Raw genomic sequence first — 18,992 nt, 5'->3', positions numbered from 1 at the left:
CAAATTAATATTGAAATCCCCCATGAGAATACAATTTTTGTTTTCCTTATCAATGTTATTTATTTTTTCGATATAAAGATGCTATTGTCATTATCCCAAGCATTTGCACCTTCGAGGTCTTTGGAGCTTTTGCCTTTCAATTGATTTCTAGCTTTGTACAGCTTTTCCTTGATCTCTCTTCGGACGAATTTCGCAATGATAATTGGTGGTTCAGGTTTACCATGGTTGGTATCAGAAGGTTGTCTTTTACTAACAGGTAGCCTATGGCTAACAGATATATCCTTTCTCTCGATGTCAATGTCCAGAAGATCAGCTATTTCTAACACGATGTCGTCAGTATCTTCTGAGTCTCGTAGAGGAATCCCTTTAAACTCTAAGCAATCTCGTCTTGAGTACTGCTCGATTTCATCGATTTGGAGCGATTGTTGATTGACTGTATCATTTACAGCTTTGATCTGACTATTGAGAGCGTTGTTTTCAATTTTAAGTGCCGAGTTTTGTTCTTCCAAAGCTTTCACTTTGGAGGCCATTGCTTCATATTGAGAGTTAATAAACTGCATTGACAAACGAACAGGCCCCAATTCTTTTTCGAGCAGGTAATGAAAATCTTCTTGTGTGAAGCTCATGGTATAAACAGACATCAAACGAAAAATAATAGGCACAAATAGAGAAAAAATACCAAAAATTCTTGAATTAAGCGCGGAGCGTTTCCACACACGTCCATCTCGGCCGATGACCGCTGACCACTCAACAAATTCATAACTTTATATAAATGAAGAAACAAAAAATGAATTTGGCATGTTATTCCAAAATCAATTCGAAATACGTCTTAGATTATCTGGAGACTACAAAGACGATTTGACATGCTTCAGACGAAGGTTAATGTACTAGAACCCAGTCCCGCGCGGACAGGATTTGTGTTTTTTGACCAAAAACTGGGATTTAGTCGCTCATAGCTCGTCTATTAGTAGGGCGACCCCCAAATTTTTTTCTTTTCATTCGAAGCTAGATATCATTTTCTTTGGATTTAGCGCGGGAAAAAAAGTTCATTGAAAGAATTGTCATAAATTTTCAACATATTTACAACTACACACGCATATAACTGCGCCGAATTACAAGCAATTTCGCTTCTAGAATTAACTTTTCACACTACTTGCAAAAGATTGGATGGATTTTTTATCTAGATATGTTTTCTAGACTCAACACCTATAGTTTAAAACAGTTTTCTGTTTTTTCTTTGTTAAATCGATTCGAGTAATTCGAATTTATTAGAAGAGGCAGATTTTCGGCGAAAACGCGCAGAAAACTGAAAAATCCCTCCTTTTTGAAGCCTTATATCTCGATAACCAATAGGGTGACCCCCTTCTCTTTTTTCGTTATTTTAATACCCTAACAATGAACTTCAAATGACAGAATTAAAAAAAAAAATTCATAGAAGAATTTTGGAGATCCGGTACTACCTTAAAAGATAACTTTTTTTGTCTTACTTATTTTCTATTGTATCAGAGACATAATGTATTGCACAAACGTTTTGGTTAAGCAAACATATTTAAGCATAGAATGGAACAGATTATGCATCGTGAATATAAATCAAAGATTATACTTATTCATTTATCTCACGATTGTGGCAGTTGGGAGAACCGCGACGTTTCGACCGCACTGCTAGTGTTCATCAACAGGGCGCTAATTTGACTGCGTATGTCCACGTTTATGTAAAGATTGAGCAATATGGCTGCTCTGTTGAGTCTATTATAAACAAACGTTTTTCGTTGCACTACTATCCTTCTAGGTAAAATATTTTTCTGCAGGATATATGTTAAGGACTACTTTTACAGTAAAACCCCTCTATACCGGACAGTGCTTGGACCGATAAAAATTTCCGGTTTTGCGGGGGTTCCGGTATACTGAGGTTTTTGGAAATTACTTTTGTTTTTGATTTGAATAGATGCGATAATGCACCCGACATAGTCATATACTATATACTTGGTTGGATCAGAATTTCTGCATATCGCTGCATATATATATAAAGTTGCAGAATTTTATTTGGTTGGGAGAACGACAAGGATTATGGGTAGATACATTTTACATGTTTCAACCGCTTGATAACTGTTGATGGACTTGCACATCTTTTACCGGTTACAGTCTCACCTCTTCTGAGCATCATCGAGCTGCAATTTGTATCAAAAGCTTTACTTGCTTGATATGAAAAGTTTCCCACGATCCTATTGATCTCAGCTTTCTATGTTTTTGGTGACTAATTTTATTGAAATAAGTATATATTATAGTCTTCTTACAATGAAGAAAGAACTCTGCGCAAACACTATGTTAATGATTTGCAGGTTGAAAATCAGACGAATCTTAACAAAACCGTCTCACCTCCACCTTTGAATCTAACAACAACTAAGGTAAGAATACTTTTTCTAACTTAGTAGTCTTTTTTCAATTATCATGAAGAATGAATATGCGCCGATTCTGAGAAAATACTTTGTTAATGATTTGCAGGTTGAAAATCAGACGAATCTTAACAAAACCGTCTCACCTCCACCTATGAATCTAAGAATATCTAAGGTGAGATTAGTTTCTTTAACCATGAACTTGCCCCGTTCTGAGAAAACACTTCGTTAATGATTTGCATATTCAAAATAATACAAGTCTGCACACAAATATCACATCTCTTAGCAATCAACAAATAGGTGAATCTTGAAGAAACATTTTGGTATCCAGACTTCCAAACTAATATCCTTCAATCTCTGGTCGTGTGAAATAGTAACAATCGATAAACTTTGATCGAGGTTAGCTTTTTCAAACTTTATAGTAATAGCGCGTTATTTTTAGTCCACAAAACCCTTCATTAGTTCAATGGTGATTTAACGTACTCTTTTTTCAGGAATCAAATCCCTGGATACGAATACATTTAGGAAGAAGAGTCTACATTTATACTGTGACATTTAATTGTAGCTGTCAGGCCAAGAAGGACAGCCAACATTACATAAAACCGATTGTAATCGTGTACGATTCGAACTCTGGGCGCAGCATTGAGTGTACTGTTACCATGGATACAATAAATAAGCAAATAGCGACGTGTGACGTTGAATTCAAAACGAACTCTATTAAAATTCGTTCATCAGATAAGAGTGTAATTTTGGAGTTGTGCAGTGAACCAGATGTATCGGCTGTCGGCAAGACCTCTAAATTCCCGCCCGTCCGCCCGTCCGCCCGTCCGCCCGTCCGCCCGTCCGCCCGTCCGCCCGTCCGCCCGTCCGCCCGTCCGCCCGTCCGCCGATACTTTTGCTATGAATCCTTTTTGTATGTCTCGCAGATAACTTCACTAACATTCGAGGAGTTTCGTATGAATTATGGAACAAGTACATCACGTCTAAAATGTACCCATTCGTTTGGTATAATGAGGTATTTTGGGGTACCCCCAATATATCCAGTGTTTTGCCAACCTTTGCTATTCCTGGATTTTCGGGTGTCTTAAACTACAGTCTACGAGGAAAAGGTTATATTATGGTAAGGATTATTTAAGAAAAACGGATTAAATTACCTTTGAATAATTACAAACGCTTTCCTTGAAGTTTAGTTGATTTATCAGGTTTCATTGCTTAAAACATCTGCAAGAATCTTTTGGCCATTGAGCAAAACTATCTTAATTTTTCAGGTCAATACCTCAGGACTTTACTTCATCTCAGCTTCATGTGGCGATGAATGTGAAATATGGCTAAGAAAAGCCGAAGAACCAGGACTGGAAGATGGGATCAAGAGATACGATAAGAATTTGTTGATTAAAATCGAATCACCTACGTATCCCATCAGATACAAATTGTAAGGAAACGTTGAGCATTCTTTTTCTCGTTTATTGATTTCTTTAGTTTTAATTTTTAGTTACTTTTTCAGGAGCAAAAGCCAATACAAATATCGTAACTTCAGCAAATGTCATTTATATCACATGGAAGTTTACATGCGACAGAGGGTGAACCAGGATTATCTCACTGTAGTCACAAGGTTACCCGGCCAAAACAATATCCAGCTTTTCCCCCAGGACTACCTGTACTGGATGAGACCAGGTAAGTGCTGTTTTTTATGACGCTTTTTCAGTTGCCTATTACCTGGACCGTACACTGTCTAGTACCCGTATCTCGATTTATAATTCTCTAGTACTGGTTATTTTTAGATTCATATGCCGTGGATGCCAAATAACAAAGATCATTCCTCATACTTCCTTATGTATATACCACCAACAAGGTGGCTATATATCTTCGTTCTTTATTTCTCGAGGATTGAAAAGCCGTTCTAAGTATCTATAGGACGATTCATGAGCCGAATGCTCCGTGTTATTGGCTCCTGGCAAAGCAAAATATTTGCAAGGTTTTTTCCATTCTGATCTATCATAAATATTCATTATTAATTATCAAGCAAATTATCATGTCAATTGAACAACAGGTTCTAGAGTTCTGGAGTTTCACTTAACTTTCAACATCAGTAGAAAGATTGCACTTGGTTCGGAAATCACCTTAGAAGGTAATTAAAGTCGCCAATAGCTAGCCATTCCGAGGTTGAGGGAGAAAACTGGGTCGAGATGTCATTGCAACGCATTGTGGGGCTTTTAAGGGACATATATTTAAGATGTTGGCTATTTCGTCCCCTAAAACAGCCCCAAAATGCATTGCAATGCCAACTCGATCCAGTTTTCCCCTCAAACGTGTTGTAGGGATATATTGGTAAAAAGCTAAATATGAACATAACTGAAAAAAAGGGAAAGAAAGTCGGAAAGTAATGAATATGATAATTCAAAAAATCCTAATTATCAATTATAATATATATATTCTATCCTAAGTATTAGATCCCTGTTTTAGCGTTAGTAAATTAGCCAGAGTAGTCAGTGAATACGACTTGCGAACAGAGGTTAATTATATAATTATTTGTTATAATGAATACATTATATAAAATATACATAATAATATAATATTCTTTCCAATTGAAAAATTAATAGTATAAGAGTAGTATAGGCCGCACCGCACGGGCCGGATTTTTGCGGAGATTTACTAATTTTGCGGAGGATTCGAGTATCTTATGCGGTGGATTTAATTATGTTCTAATACCTCATGCATTACGTTTATCATATGCGGTGGATTTAATTATTTTTATTACTTATTACCATGACAGCATTAATAAGCTTGAATGCCAAGGGAACTCAGAATCATTGTACTATGGTCCAGTATGAAATAGAACGATTGCTGTTTATATAATAAAGAACAAGATAACAGAACTAATCATTTTCAGCTGATTTTTGCATAATTAGGAAGAACTTAGTAGGTCTTATTGTTTATCGTTTATGAGTCATTAAGTGCATTGTGTTGGATACAAAAGTCAGCAAATTTTCATTAGTCCTTTGAATTCATTGACGGTAGCGTGATATCCTCGAGATCCTAACTGGAATAACGTAGCCATTGCATTTCTCAAAAGTCGACGTTTTTAGGTCTTGCTTGGTTGGTTGGTTGGTTGAGTTTTGGAGTTAAAAATTCAAAATCCCCAAGCTCTATAAATTGGATTGCTAAACAAAAGACTTGTCCAAACTTGTCAAACAATAAACTCATGGCGTCAATTGGTCGTCATGGCAACTTCACAATACCTACCCGTCATTTTATGGTAATAAGTAATAAAAATAATTAAATCCACCGCATATGATACACGTAATGCGTGACGTACTAGAACATAATTAAATCCACCGCATAAGATACTCGAATCCTCCGCAAAATTAGTAAATCCTCCGCAAAAATCCGTCCCGTGCGGTGCGGCCTATACTACTTATAAGAGAATATATCAATGGGAATATGTTGAAGAAAGTTTACCGTACTAATAGATTATTATAACATCACTCATTTTGTCAAGAGGATCCTATATTCTAGTTCTTACAGTGATTGCTTGTCATTACGAACTATTTATCATTACTCCACTCCACAGCTGTCTACAAATTCTGCTGCAAAGGTATTCTCTGTCCTTCCTGCCCCCTGGTATTAAAGCTAGAAGCGTTTAAGCAGACTATAATGGTGAACAGGAGCCTAGAAATGACCTGTGAAGAACACAAAATGAGACACAAAATCGAGGCGGTCGTTCAACCAGGCAACTACAGTATTTATGTAAGAATGTGTTTTGTTGAATTATTTAAACGTCGACAGCTATGAAGTTGCAATCAGAATTTTTTTAAAACTTGGCATAAACATATCCCAGCATTGTTCTTGTTCAAAAAATGAAAATAAAAAATATAATGGGGATCACCGAATTTATTTTTTTGCTAAACGCTGAGGAAATATAGTATTTATCGAGGAAAAATCGCGCACTATAGAGTAACTTAAGAGATCAAAGAAACGCTACGAAAACAATCAAAAACCTCAAAGAAATGCACAAAACTAATTCATAACCATCACATAAGACGTTCTTTAACATTTCGGAATAAAAAGCATGCAAGTAAAAGTTAGTGATAAGGATTAATGAAACTTTCAACACTTGCGGTGCAGTCAAAATTCGTACCATTCGAATTCGTTAATATGTGGATTTCCCCCCCCCCCCCTAAATTTAGTATCAACCCTAATTTTCTTTAATATTTACAAATTTTGTAGGTTTTGGTAGCATTTTGATTTTAATACAGAGTAAAATAGGGGTCACCCAATTGGTTTCCAAGATATTTTGCCGTAAACTAATTGGAAAATGGGTTTTCTTGATATTTTGCCCATTCTAATGACGTCATTACGATGAGCGCGCGCGCACTAAACTCATGCGAAGAAAGGCTGCGAGCGAAAAATGCTAGCCAACGTCCTAAAAGTGTAGATTTTATACAAAAATTATTTAATAAATATTAATCTATGGCATAGATCATCTATGATTTTCTGGCTGACGACACACATTGGAGAAGAAAAAGAACTATCGCAGAGTCCATACAAGTTTCTGGTAAGAAATTTGGCTTTAACCTGAATCTTTAATTGATTATTTAATCTATTAATCTATTATTATTTATTGCTTCTGTTGCAGATTCTACAAGACTTCAGTGCTCTTTTGGCGATGGAAGATGTCCTGGATGGATCGTTACGTCACAAGACACTTCATGCCAGTGGAGTTTAGAAAAGCGAGGAAAAATGGAAGACAAAATTATCTTTGGAGGTTTTTAATTTATTTGTTATTATTATTATTATTATTATTTTTTTGTTTTGTTTTTTTGTTTTTTTGTTTTTGTTTGTTTTAAAAGAACCGCTAACAAATATAATTTATTGCTATAAGATTATTGCCAGAATCTTTGATATCACGAAAAACGGACAACATAGACGACGACCACCACCACCACCACCACAACAACAACAACAAGCAAACATAGTAAAGGAGGAACCAAACAAACTTAGATCAATTATACGAAGAACAAACATTCAATGTATTCAATTTACTGAACCGACCAACGAAAAAAGGGGGGAAATGTGACTTTAGCGGGAAAACGCGTCTATTATGCTTGAATATCTCCTTGATTGTTCTAGGTGATTTTATAGCTCTAACTACTCCTGGAATATCGTCTCTGGAATCCCCGTCTATGCCTTGGACCTCTAATTATAAACACATAAGCATGTGTGCTGAGTTCTCTTATCTTCTTCCTTCCAACACGTCATCCCGTCTCGAAATCTATAGAAAAAGTAGTTCGAGTGAGGATCTCTTGTGGTTGATGAAAGGCCATCACGGGATAAAGTGGCAACGAGCTAAAATACCTTTGAAGTCAGAGGAAAACTTCCAGGTACGTTATGAATTGAACATTCCGCGTGGGTGTTTCAATAAGAGATTCATGGTGGAATATTTCGCTTGTGGATTTTACACAGTCATATTTTGCTGAAAAAGACATCAATGTTAGCATGATTATGGAAAAAGATAGTCGTTAGTTGTTACTTTGGGTGGTTTTAGGAACGTTCTGAGTGTGTTCTGTCCAAAAATAATCAGTCAAGAAATGAACGACAGTTGTGAAAAATTTAATTTAATTTCAATTCCTCCCTAATAAAGCCCATTCAAAATTATCATTTAAAAGTTCTACAACATTTTGTTGAATTTCTGCCAAAAATCAGACATTTTTCATTCACTTGTATTAGACAACGAAGTATATTTACACGAAATCATAGTAATTAAATATGCAAATTTTGCTTTCCAACATGCTTGACAAATTGCTTTACAAAATACCAAAACTTAAAGTCAGTTATATAAACTTAACGCTAATTCTTTCATATTGTCTTTATTAATACAGTATTATGGTTTCAACAAGAGTAAACTCACTCTATACTCGGAGAACACAAACATTTATTTTCTCACATGTTTTTCTCTAGTGCCGTTCATCAAGGGACTTCCAGGCAACCAAAGTTCCTTAGCGATATGTTTCCTTTTTTATAGATCATTTTGAAAGGAGTGTCTAAGACAAACGGTTCTATTTCGTTGGCGATAAGAGGCTTTCAAGCAACCAGCAGATCCTGTAGGCATCGCCCAGAGTTTGCAGAACCGGGTATGAGCAGTCCAGAAAAAAAACCGTGTAACTTTATCGATAATCGGAAACTACCTCAAAGCTAATCAAAGTCAGGGCACGGCTTGCTCACAGATCGAATTGCAGTTTAGCTTGTTAGGTTTTGTGAAGGAAGAAGCTGAGAAAACCCCTAAACCAAGGGAGAGACCTAACAAACTCTCCTGACATGTAATGTCATGTTCCAGAAATGAGAGGTGAATCAGTGCATTACCGTAAGCCACCCTATATTTAGACTTGCCCCAAGTCGACCTCTCTTGTTTTCTCGGCGTTTTTTTAATTCGAGCAAAGCGAGAATCTTGCGAGCGCAGCGAGCGAGCGACGAAGTCGCGAGAGGTCGACTTGTCGAACTTGCAGGATATTCATTTGCGTTTCCCGCCATTTCCGAATTTGATACGGGAGGGTCGGCTTTCGGGGGCGGAGCTAAAGAATTGTGGTTTTCAATTATTTGTTTCTTCATGTTATATCCGGAGCAGCAAAACATGTTTTATCAATAATAATGGTTGATGCTATAACTCCAACTAAAACTGTTGAAAGGATAGCGATATCTCCTGCGTCCAAACAAAAAATATGCTTTCTTCGCGCCAGTCAAGTTCCGAACAATGACTATAGACGGAAATTGTTTAGTCGTCTCCAACATAGGAAGCAGAGATCCCCTTTGATTTTAAAGACGTTACTTGGTCTTTCATTAAAGAGACCAAGGGGACAACAACAACAACAACAACAGTCTCGATTAAGTTTTCTCACCGAACCTCATAAAATCTAAGGCGAATGGAGCGATCTCAAATGTCAGGCTTTTTCCCGCTCCTGTAGGTGCAGATATCTCTGTCTGAAAGATACGCTTCTATACTTTGTTTCTGGTATTCTCTTATAGTTTCGTATCCTAATTTACTTTTACCCTATGATATGGCCTCAGATATTGATCTCATGTTGTCAGACAGATGTTGTGTTGACAGATGCCGATGGGAATCGTAGAGATAATCTTACTAATCTTACATTGTGATTGACAGCTTGGATTTCGAGCATTGTGATTGGCTATAATTTACCGACTGGTTTTTGGGTCGGTAAATTTGGCGGGAAGCAAGGTCGAAAAGTCCGTCGTGCGCCCAGTAAAAAAAAACCAAAGCGGGCGGCGGACTTTGCGAAAGTCTACCCTATATTCTAAGTCGTCCAAATAAACTGTTACGTTGAATTACAGTTTGATTGAACTTACAAAATTACCAGCTAAAAGATCCTTTATCATATTCTAAAGGATTTGTATGTGAAGTAACTGACTTCCAGTGTGCTAATGGCCAGTGCATTAATAAACATCGAAGATGTGATGGTGTCCATGGTGACTGTCCGGATGGTTCTGACGAGAAAGGTTGTGTTTGTCAAATTGGTTACTTTACCTGTGCCAATCAAAAATGTATCCATCACAATAAACTGTGTGATGGAACTAGACACTGTCCAGGAGGCGAGGATGAGCGTCATTGTGGTGAGTTACTTTCTCGGAGTTGGTTATGAACTTAAAAAATTAGAAATTACAATTACAACTTGGAGTATCACATTACAACTAGGTTTTTAACCAGCTCTATGAAAATCCTATGATAACAAGCAGCAAAATATGAATGAATGGGAAATGAATTTTGCCTCCTCATTAAAGATTCAGTACTAGTTATTTCTTACTCTTCCATTTTTAGCTATTTTTCGTCTCTTTCACGTGTAGATAACAAGTGCCCAGGGCACCAGTGTCTGGATGGGACATGCAGTTCGTGTGGCCAGCAGTCGCACTGTGAAGAAAAGAGACATAATCTATCGTGTGGTATGCTAAATCATGTTCATAAGCGGTGATATTCATCTATTATCATACGATCCGTTTTTGCCCTGGCGCGCGCTCTTAAAAAGAGCTTCGGGAAAATGGCGTGAGCAGGGCCGTATGGCCCTGCTCGAAACCTTCGACCGTATTGACATACTTTGCAACTTTTAAAATATCTTTTTCATTTAGGGTCATATGATAAAATGCTTATTGACTGAGTTAGGTCGGGCCGTACGGGAAAATATTTGGCTCTTGGTCATTTGCGATCGGTCCGTACGGCATCACCTCGAGCCAAATATTTTCCCGTACGGCCCTCCCACTCAGTCAATAAGTACATATTATTGATAATATTTTAGTAACTGTTCGAAATCGATCACAAAACTTTTGCTTACTTACGTACAGATGCCTTTATAACCAAGCAAATAGCCAATTTCACAAGATGTCAAGTTCAAAGAGGTAACAGATTTATAATGATCACAACCAGCACAACTATCACCACCAACATCATCATGTTCATCTATCACCGTCTTCTTCATCAACATCATCATCATCATTACTAGCATCACCACCACCACCACCACCATCATCATTACCACCACCAACTTTGCCATTACAGTCACCACAACAATCATCATCGCTATCATCGCCATCATCACCATCATCACCATCTTCATCGTTTACCTTTACCATTACCATTAACACAACCCACACTACCACCTCACCATAAATTATACCACATATTTGCGAAGCCTTCCATTCGAAGCCCCTTTTCAACATCTTTTGTAGTACGTAGCTAAGATTATTTTAATATTATTGGCAAGAATTTGTGGTTTCCACAACGAGCTCTGCGGCTTTCAAAACGATACCAAGGGCACTCTTTCATGGTATTCCTTTAAACCATTGGATTATAATACTGAGCTGAGAAAACAATATGACCACACTTTATTGACTGACAAAGGTATCAACTAAATTTTTCTCAAACGGACAGTCTAGCTGTAAATTTACTATATTTATTATATATACACCGAATCCCTAAAACTTTGACAGTTTAGCGATATATATACATTTATGCTACTTGTTCGTCTATAAGAATCACAAACGTTGCATTGGACTAGCTATGTTTGATGAGGACACAGCGCAGTAATAAGAAGCCAATGTTGGCAAACTTTTGGCCACGAGTGTGGCCGTTTATTAACATAACTAATACCACTGTATTTTGGGATTTTCCCAAAATGGTAAGTCCACTACTTACAATACAATGTTCTCATCAAAGGTGACTTTCAAACCGCCCAAGACCGATGAATAGACATGAATCGGGCACCCCACCCAAGGACAATGCAGTGTTTTGATCGCTATATTTTAAGTAATAACAGTAACTATGAATTATGTATCGTAAAATTCTAACATGGGCTTTATGTTCACGCGGAGTATCGTTACATCTTAAACCTAACGTACGACTTTCGCTCCTGCTGAAAGTCTTCCTAGACCTATTATTAACGTAAATGCGAACTTAAGTTTGCAACCTCGATCAGAACATGATATACTATCTTCGCTCCTGCTGAAGTCTTCAAAATATATATTCTATTATGTAAATGCAAACTTAATTTTCGCTGCATTGATGTCTTTTTATTGTTAACTACTGAACGGCTTTATGTTTTCATTGCGTATAATCACATTGTTAACGTTACGTATAACTTTCGCTCCTACTGAAAGTCTTGCGAAGTATTGTAATAATAATTTTAGTAATCCACTACCCGGAATATGGCTGAGAATCATTTCCTTCGCTCCTGCTGAAGGACGATTCCGCTATCTAAATGAGGGCAATGGCCTTACGGCAAGCGGCTTTAGAACTTACAGTGAAGGGGAACGTACGTATTTTAGGAAGGCATTCGACTTCCATCGGCCGAAGCGTCTGATTTGTGCGTCTGAAAATCCCTGGGCTACAGCCCAGGAGGCAGCTCCTATTCGAAAACTGGGTTTGTCTGAGCGTTTCTACAAACTGAGCGCGTTGAACTGGTGAATTATCTGGCCAGCAGAACAAGGGGCCGTCTCGAAGATGTCTTACGCTTAGGTATTCGGCGATTAAGGTAACCGGGCAGATGGGTTGTGACTTGTGCATTATCACATTTGAAGGGTGGTTTACATTGCTGTGTTTAAAAAATCTCAGGGTAAGCTGAATCGACATTGTGGTACCGTCTGCTGATTTCAAAAAGGTAATCTGATTGAGCTTAATTATATTTCTGATGTTTTGCCCGTGGCTGCATATCATTTCACCTACTCTAAGAGCAGCAAAAAATGCCGTAGCGCACATGGCTTTCATCAACCGCTTGCGGTAATCAAGCGATATAGTTTGGTCAAAAGCATACACTATTTGCTCTAGTAGCGGTAAGGTTATAGGTAGCCTAGAATCAAGAGACGGATGTATCTTCGAGTACCCTTTTAAAACCAATTTACAACCGGCAGATTGAGTGGGGTCTGACACCGATGCTAATCGATGTGTGTAGCTAATAGCAGAAATGTATGTGAAAACTGTAGAAGCCGCGTATTTTTGCTTTGCTAGATAGGCTACGAATAACGAGGGCGAATTTCGGTGTGCCAAAGTAGCAGTGGTGGAATTCTCTGAAAATTTTCCAAGACCTTTGGTAGGTAGGCAGTGAGGAGTGACTAAGGGAGCTATGCAGCAATGAAGTTAAAATATCTCCCAAATCTGCGGTAGGAGATGTTCGGGGATGGGAGTTGCAGAGGCTTCCTTCCCTGTCGCGAGATTTCTGAATTTTTGGATCTGAAAACGAGATAAACTGTCAGCAAGAGCGTTCGCTTTACCACGTATGTGTTTAGCCCTAAAAAGTATGTTGTGCTGTAGGCATGTGAGCACTAAACGCCGTATCAAGGCCAGCATGTCTGTCTTTGGATGTTTGTTTGTTAATCGCGAATACCCCGCTTTCGTTGTCAGACCGAAAGAGTACTCTTTTATTTATCAATTGCTCGCACCACATGCTGACACCTACAACGATGGGAAAAAGTTCCAGTATAGCTATGCTTTTCTTTTTCCAGTTCTCTGGCCATTTGCCATAAGTCCATCGCTTATTAAAGATAATACCATAGCCTAGTGATTGTGCAGCATCGGTGTAAAATTCCAAAGAGCATCAAATGAGCACCAGTTATCCTCTAGAAACATTGTTCTGCGATTGTGAGTTATCAAGAATTGCTTCCAAATAGCTAGATCTTTCCTTACCTCTATATTTAAGGAAATGTAGTGATGTGGGCGTTTTATGCCTAATGTTAGGTTAATAAGGCGAGTAGATATGAAGTGCCGGTTCTGCACCACTTAAGTGAGGTTCCAGTGAGGTTCCAATCCTACATCAGGTGGATCGTGGATCAGAGTGGATCGTGGATCAACCCCCCCCCCCCCCCCCTCAGGGTCCTTACAGCGGTGACGTCATGGCTATTCTTACTTCCCCGTGTTTTTAGTTGGCTGGATTGTATTGGATTTGTACTGGATTGTAAATCGCGAAAATTCAATCTAAAGATAATAAGTTCAAATCCTAATGTTAGGCAATTATCCAAGCTCAAGACTTAGGTAAATATTACATAGTTTAGAATAAGATAAATTAGATTAAGGCTAGCGCATACCGTCCTACGCTTCAAGCAGTCACTTTTGCGAAATAATATAACTTTTTATTATCATAACTAAACAAACCTTATATACAATGATGTTCAATACCAACACCTGCGACTTCGAACAAAAGAAATGGTTTCTGTATAATTATAAGAAAACAACTCATCAGATTTTTTTGAATCTTGATAACACAGACTCTTGCACTGTTGGCGTTAAATAAAGTTATAAGCATTCACGTCTGTCCTTTTTCTTATAATCCAAGTTGGAATAGATCTTTTTATTTAACCGTTTTTCTTACATGGTGCAGTTTTGAAAGATAACTAAACTAACAAAAGCAGTTTCAAACAAAATGGTTTTGCATGTAGTTCAATCTTAATCTTTGTAAACAATGGAAGACTCGACAAACAAAGTGTTTTGATTGATTTTCATAGTTCAGTCACTACAGCTAAACTCCGAACTACACATTTTGCCAGTCGGGTATCGACTTGGCTATCGCTCTCAATCGTTCTGATCGTGGCGGTGGTTTTAAGATTTTACCAAGATACTTATCTGAATCTTGATAGCTAATCCACTTCACAGATTTTTCTTTGCTTGACGGAGGAGTTGGTAGGAAATCAGGTGGAGGTGGCAGGGATTGTGTTTTGGGGGTGCTGAATGAGGCAATTGAAGAGGGTTGATCAAGACTAGTCGTGGTTCTTAATGGAGTGGAAGGAACCTCCGGTGAAGCTGAAGCTCTCGCTCGACTGAGTTCCAGAGCAGGAGTTCTAATTTTTGAGGTTAGGCGCTCTAGGAATGAAGGCGTTTTAGTTTTGGGTGTGGTGTAGCCGCTATCAGTGAGACTTGTTGAAGTAACATTTTCTGGGGATGTTAGACTAGTGGGGAGACTGGGACTTGTCAATGGTGGTACCTGTGGTGATTGCACCGTTTCCAGCATTGAGCTGTGGGGCGAACCACTTTGAATTTGCTGTTGTAGATTAAGGTATCGATCGTATAGCTGCGAATATTTTTTGATTTTTAGTTCCGCAGGGGTATTGGAATCCCTGAGAATGCTAGCCATTTGCTCCTCTAAGTTCTGCATTGTTTTTAATATAGGCAATTGTAAATAGCTTTGACGTTCGAAATAGTTAGCAATAGATTGCGTGACATCTGACTGTCCACCATCAAGTTGCGATATTGCTGTTTTTGACAGCTTCGTCTGCAAAGCAGGCAGATCATTGGGAAGAACATTCGTCCGAAGCCTGCATTCTTCTGGTGTGTTTGGTTTGAGATCCACGAAAAGATACCCATAAGGTCTTTGAATACCGGCTTCGTACTTTTGCACAAACTGTTCTGTTTTTCCATGGTACATTTGTTTTCCCAATGTCATCATTTGTAGTTTGTCTCGGGTTTTTAAAAAGAACAAGGAAAGCCGCATTCAAACTCAGGGTGCGCATGATTTTTCCTTGAAAGTAGAGATTCTGCATCAGGAAAATAACACTGAGGTTGCGATGATGAGATCCTTTGGTAAATAGGCTCATGATTCTCATGTCGTTGGATGTCTCTGTCATTTGATCGTCAATTACAATCACATTATTGATTTTGAGGTCGAAATAACCATCCTCGTCAATATCGTGGGGTATGCCTTTCACGAACTCGATCCCGGGAATGGTTGCTAACATGTGTTCGTAAGCAGGTTGCCATTGTGCGTAACTCCATACAATACGCTGTGGTGATGGATTTATGACTTTTGTTGCATGTTCAAGCAAATTCCCAACCCAAACCATTTTTCCAGATCCAGTCATTCCAGCTACCAGAGCAGTGAACGGATGGAGTAACTGAAACCTGTCACATTTCGTGTGATCTTCAACAGATATAGATATCTACTAAGAATATATTTCTTGCAAGAAAAGGGGATTTTTATAGTTATTTAGTGCGCTAACTTACCTTTTGTCACCCAAAAAACTACCCGAATCCGCCATCTTTTTTTACATTCTCGCATAGCTAAAATCCTGTAAAATGCCAGCCACAATGGCCGATTTGATCACGTGACCTCTTAGTGCAAGTCGTCTATTGGCAGAGCTTGATTTGGACAAGAATATTATTCGCAACAAAATACTATTGGCAGATCTGATTGCCAGGTAACCAGAAGATAACTATGATACGGATGTTAGCAATAGTGAAACTAAAAGTGACAATGATGCTGAAGAATCCCAAGAGGAACATGACAGCGAGGACTCAGAATCGGAGAGTGAGGACGAAGAAGAAGAAGAAGAAGAAGAAAGAGAGTGTCACGCTTGTCAAGAACCTAAATCGTTTTTAATGATATTAGTGGCACAATGCCCCAATTGCTGTTGGCACGAAGCGCATCACAGTCCTCAAAACGAATTAGTCGTGTGTGACGTTTGCATACACCCTTTTGCTATCAGTGCCAAAAATACAAAACAAATGTTTTATCGTTGCGAAGACTGTAGTTTAATGCATACGCTTTCTTTAAAATCAAATACGCTAAGACCTCTTGTTATGACTCAAAATCCTGAAGTGCAAGACGAATGATTCAAATATTTTCTGACGCAGACTCTGATGGCCTCCTATGATTGTAAAAACGGGTACATGCCCATATTGTAGCGGGAATTTCTGGAATTGCTCATGTACCTGGCCTGATAGTGTATACCTAGTTGAACTCATTAGTGAATAAGAAGCGTACACATTCTTTGTTTAAAACAATAAAGTATGATTTGAATACTGAGCAACATGTTTTACTATTCATTATATCTAAAAGCCCTCGTTTAGATTAACTAATTTGAAATGGGTAAATAAAGTTTTCTTGAAGAGTAATAGTATGATAGAACTCGCGGTAGCTCAGTCGGTAGAGCAACAGACTGTAGTATGTAATAACAGTTATCTGTAGGTCGTCGGTTCAATCTCGACTCGTGAGATAAAACTATTTTTGATAGAAAATAAAACATCCAGATCCATGATAGTATAGTGGTTAATTTACTCGCCTGTCGAGCGAGAGACCAGGGTTCGATTCCCTGTCATGGAGTTTACACTTTTGGGGCGTACAAATAGGTAACTTGTTATCGATTGTTTGGAAAAGATGTCGTTGTTTTTTTCAACAATAAAAAGGACAATATCCAAGCAGGTGTCGCGAGAACTATAATACAATCCACGACCTAAAAACAGACATGACTAAAAACACGGGGAAGTAAGAATAGCCATGACGTCAAATCTGTAAGGACCCTGAGGGGAGGGGGGTACCTCGCTGGAACCTCATTGGAACCTGACTGGAACCTCACTTAAGTGGTGCAGAACCGGCACTTCATGATATCTACTAAGGCGACGTAAAAAGACCCTTCCGGGAACCACGGTTGTACAAGCAAAATTGAGTAGTCCTATTAGTGATTGTAAATCCCTTAGGGTTACTTTTTTACGTGCCTTTGTGTTTTCAATAGCCCTGAGACACTTGTCTATTTTGTCCTGTGAAAGCCTGGCCTCAAACTCAATGCAATCAAGTTTCACACCTGCGAAACTCAACGTGTGTGCTGGCCCTTCCGTTTTCTCCTGAGCAATCGGCACACCCAAGTCCGCGCATAAGGCAAGAAATTGACCAAACTGGGCTTTACATAGGGAGAGGGATTCTGCTACGATCAAAAAGTCATCCAAAATATGGATCATGCTGTTAATGCCTAATTTGTTATGTGCTGTCCATTCGAGGGCAGAGCTAAATTGCTCAAAAATTCTGCAAGAGCTAGCACATCCCATTGGAAGGCACCTGTCGATATACCATTTGCCTTGCCACTGGAAACCCAGTAATGCATAGTCTGCTGGATGCACAGGGATAATGCGGAATGCACTCTGGATATCTGTTTTGGCCAAAGCACAACCCCTCCCTAACTTCTTAATTAATTTGATTGCATCGTCTACACTGGCATAATGAACCGAGGTAACTTCTTGTGGAATGCCGTCATTTACTGAATCTCCGGCTGGATAGGACAAATTCTGTATCATTCGATACTCGCCTTCTTTCTTTTTAGGAATGACGCCTCCTATGGGTGACACGCGCAAAGGTGTAACAGGAGGATAATCGAAAGGGCCAGCAATGCGACCTAAGTTTATTTCTTTCTTAAGCTTAGCTTCAATAACCAGGGGGAGTTGCTGAGCAGACAAAAGGTTGTGTGAAAATTTGTTTTTACGTTCTCCTTGGAACTCTAATTTGAAACCCTCTTTAAAACCTGTTGTTATCTTATTAGCAATCATTGTGTCATAGCCTTGTAAGTAAGAAGCTAATTTGGTTACATCAACCGGAGTTGGTAGGATTGGAAGTATCGGGGTATCTAGTAGTTGAGGGCTTTTGAAAATTATTTTGCTTTGGTGATTGTTTGCACTGTGAAGCTGCATGGCTTCCGTTACATTTATAACATTGGTGCTTAAAGTTGCAACCATGACAGGGGGCCCCTGCATGGAATTTGAAACAATATCCCTTTGGGGTTTGAAAGGAGCCTTGTTTTGCACGAAAATTGCGGTTATTGCCTGACTTTCTTAACTGATGTGAGCGCAGCCATAGCTAAGGGATCAGACTTTCTCAGGGCACGAAAAGTTTCGTCATAAAATTTCCAGTCTGCTGAGTTATGTGAGAGGTCCCGGATGACTGACATATACTTCATCATGCTGGCACGCTGAGCAGGAAATTTTTCAGTATATATGGCCACATACACTAAAAAGCCATTGGTCCAGCTATCTGTATTATAGATGGACTGCTTCTTTTGATTGGGAATCACCGACAGGGTAGGCTGCCCCCCATCTTTCAGTAACTTAATGCTATAGCTATCACCTACTGGTTGATTATTGAGCAATAATCCTAGATCTACATAATCATTGGCCCAAATTTTGCTCTTGATCTTGTCAGGCATCGCAGAGCCTAATGGAAGAGCAACTGATATGAAATTGTTCTTACTTGTGTAGGCTTCTTTGTTGTCCTTTAGCTTGGCTTGTCCAGTAATTTCCTGTACTGCATCTTGGATGGACTGCTGCACCACTTCAGACCCTGTTTGCAGTGA

At 38.7% G+C, this 18,992-nt stretch overlaps 2 protein-coding genes and 2 non-coding genes across 4 annotated transcripts; 3 read left to right on the top strand and 1 right to left on the bottom strand.

Moving 5' to 3' along the window:
* The first annotated feature begins 6,047 nt into the window (after window positions 1-6,047).
* LOC148904615 (uncharacterized) lies at window positions 6,048-8,589 on the top strand. The gene is made up of 5 exons (XM_089025032.1): window positions 6,048-6,140; window positions 6,873-6,948; window positions 7,030-7,158; window positions 7,524-7,774; window positions 8,416-8,589. The coding sequence occupies exons 1-5, from the start codon at window positions 6,048-6,050 to the stop codon at window positions 8,587-8,589; spliced, it is 723 nt and encodes a 240-aa protein (XP_088881158.1).
* An 8,194-nt stretch (window positions 8,590-16,783) lies between these two features.
* Window positions 16,784-16,871, top strand: Trnay-gua (transfer RNA tyrosine (anticodon GUA)). Its single transcript is given in 2 exon segments — window positions 16,784-16,820; window positions 16,836-16,871. It is a non-coding gene; the product is annotated as a tRNA-Tyr (tRNA).
* A 35-nt stretch (window positions 16,872-16,906) lies between these two features.
* Trnad-guc (transfer RNA aspartic acid (anticodon GUC)) lies at window positions 16,907-16,978 on the top strand. The gene has a single exon. It is a non-coding gene; the product is annotated as a tRNA-Asp (tRNA).
* Window positions 16,979-17,205: 227 nt separating this feature from the next.
* LOC148904612 (uncharacterized) lies at window positions 17,206-18,503 on the bottom strand. The gene has a single exon (XM_089025031.1). It carries the CDS (start codon window positions 18,394-18,396, stop codon window positions 17,206-17,208), a length of 1,191 nt encoding a protein of 396 aa, XP_088881157.1. The 5' UTR covers window positions 18,397-18,503.
* Window positions 18,504-18,992: the final 489 nt, after the last annotated feature.

Source organism: Actinia tenebrosa, unplaced genomic scaffold (genome assembly GCF_029948245.1).
Source record: "Actinia tenebrosa isolate PJP-AT-01 unplaced genomic scaffold, QUT_ActTen_1.0 PGA_scaffold9__36_contigs__length_13948895, whole genome shotgun sequence".
NCBI classification, from domain to species: Eukaryota; Metazoa; Cnidaria; class Anthozoa; order Actiniaria; family Actiniidae; genus Actinia; species Actinia tenebrosa.
This window is presented reverse-complemented; position numbering and strand designations above follow the sequence as displayed.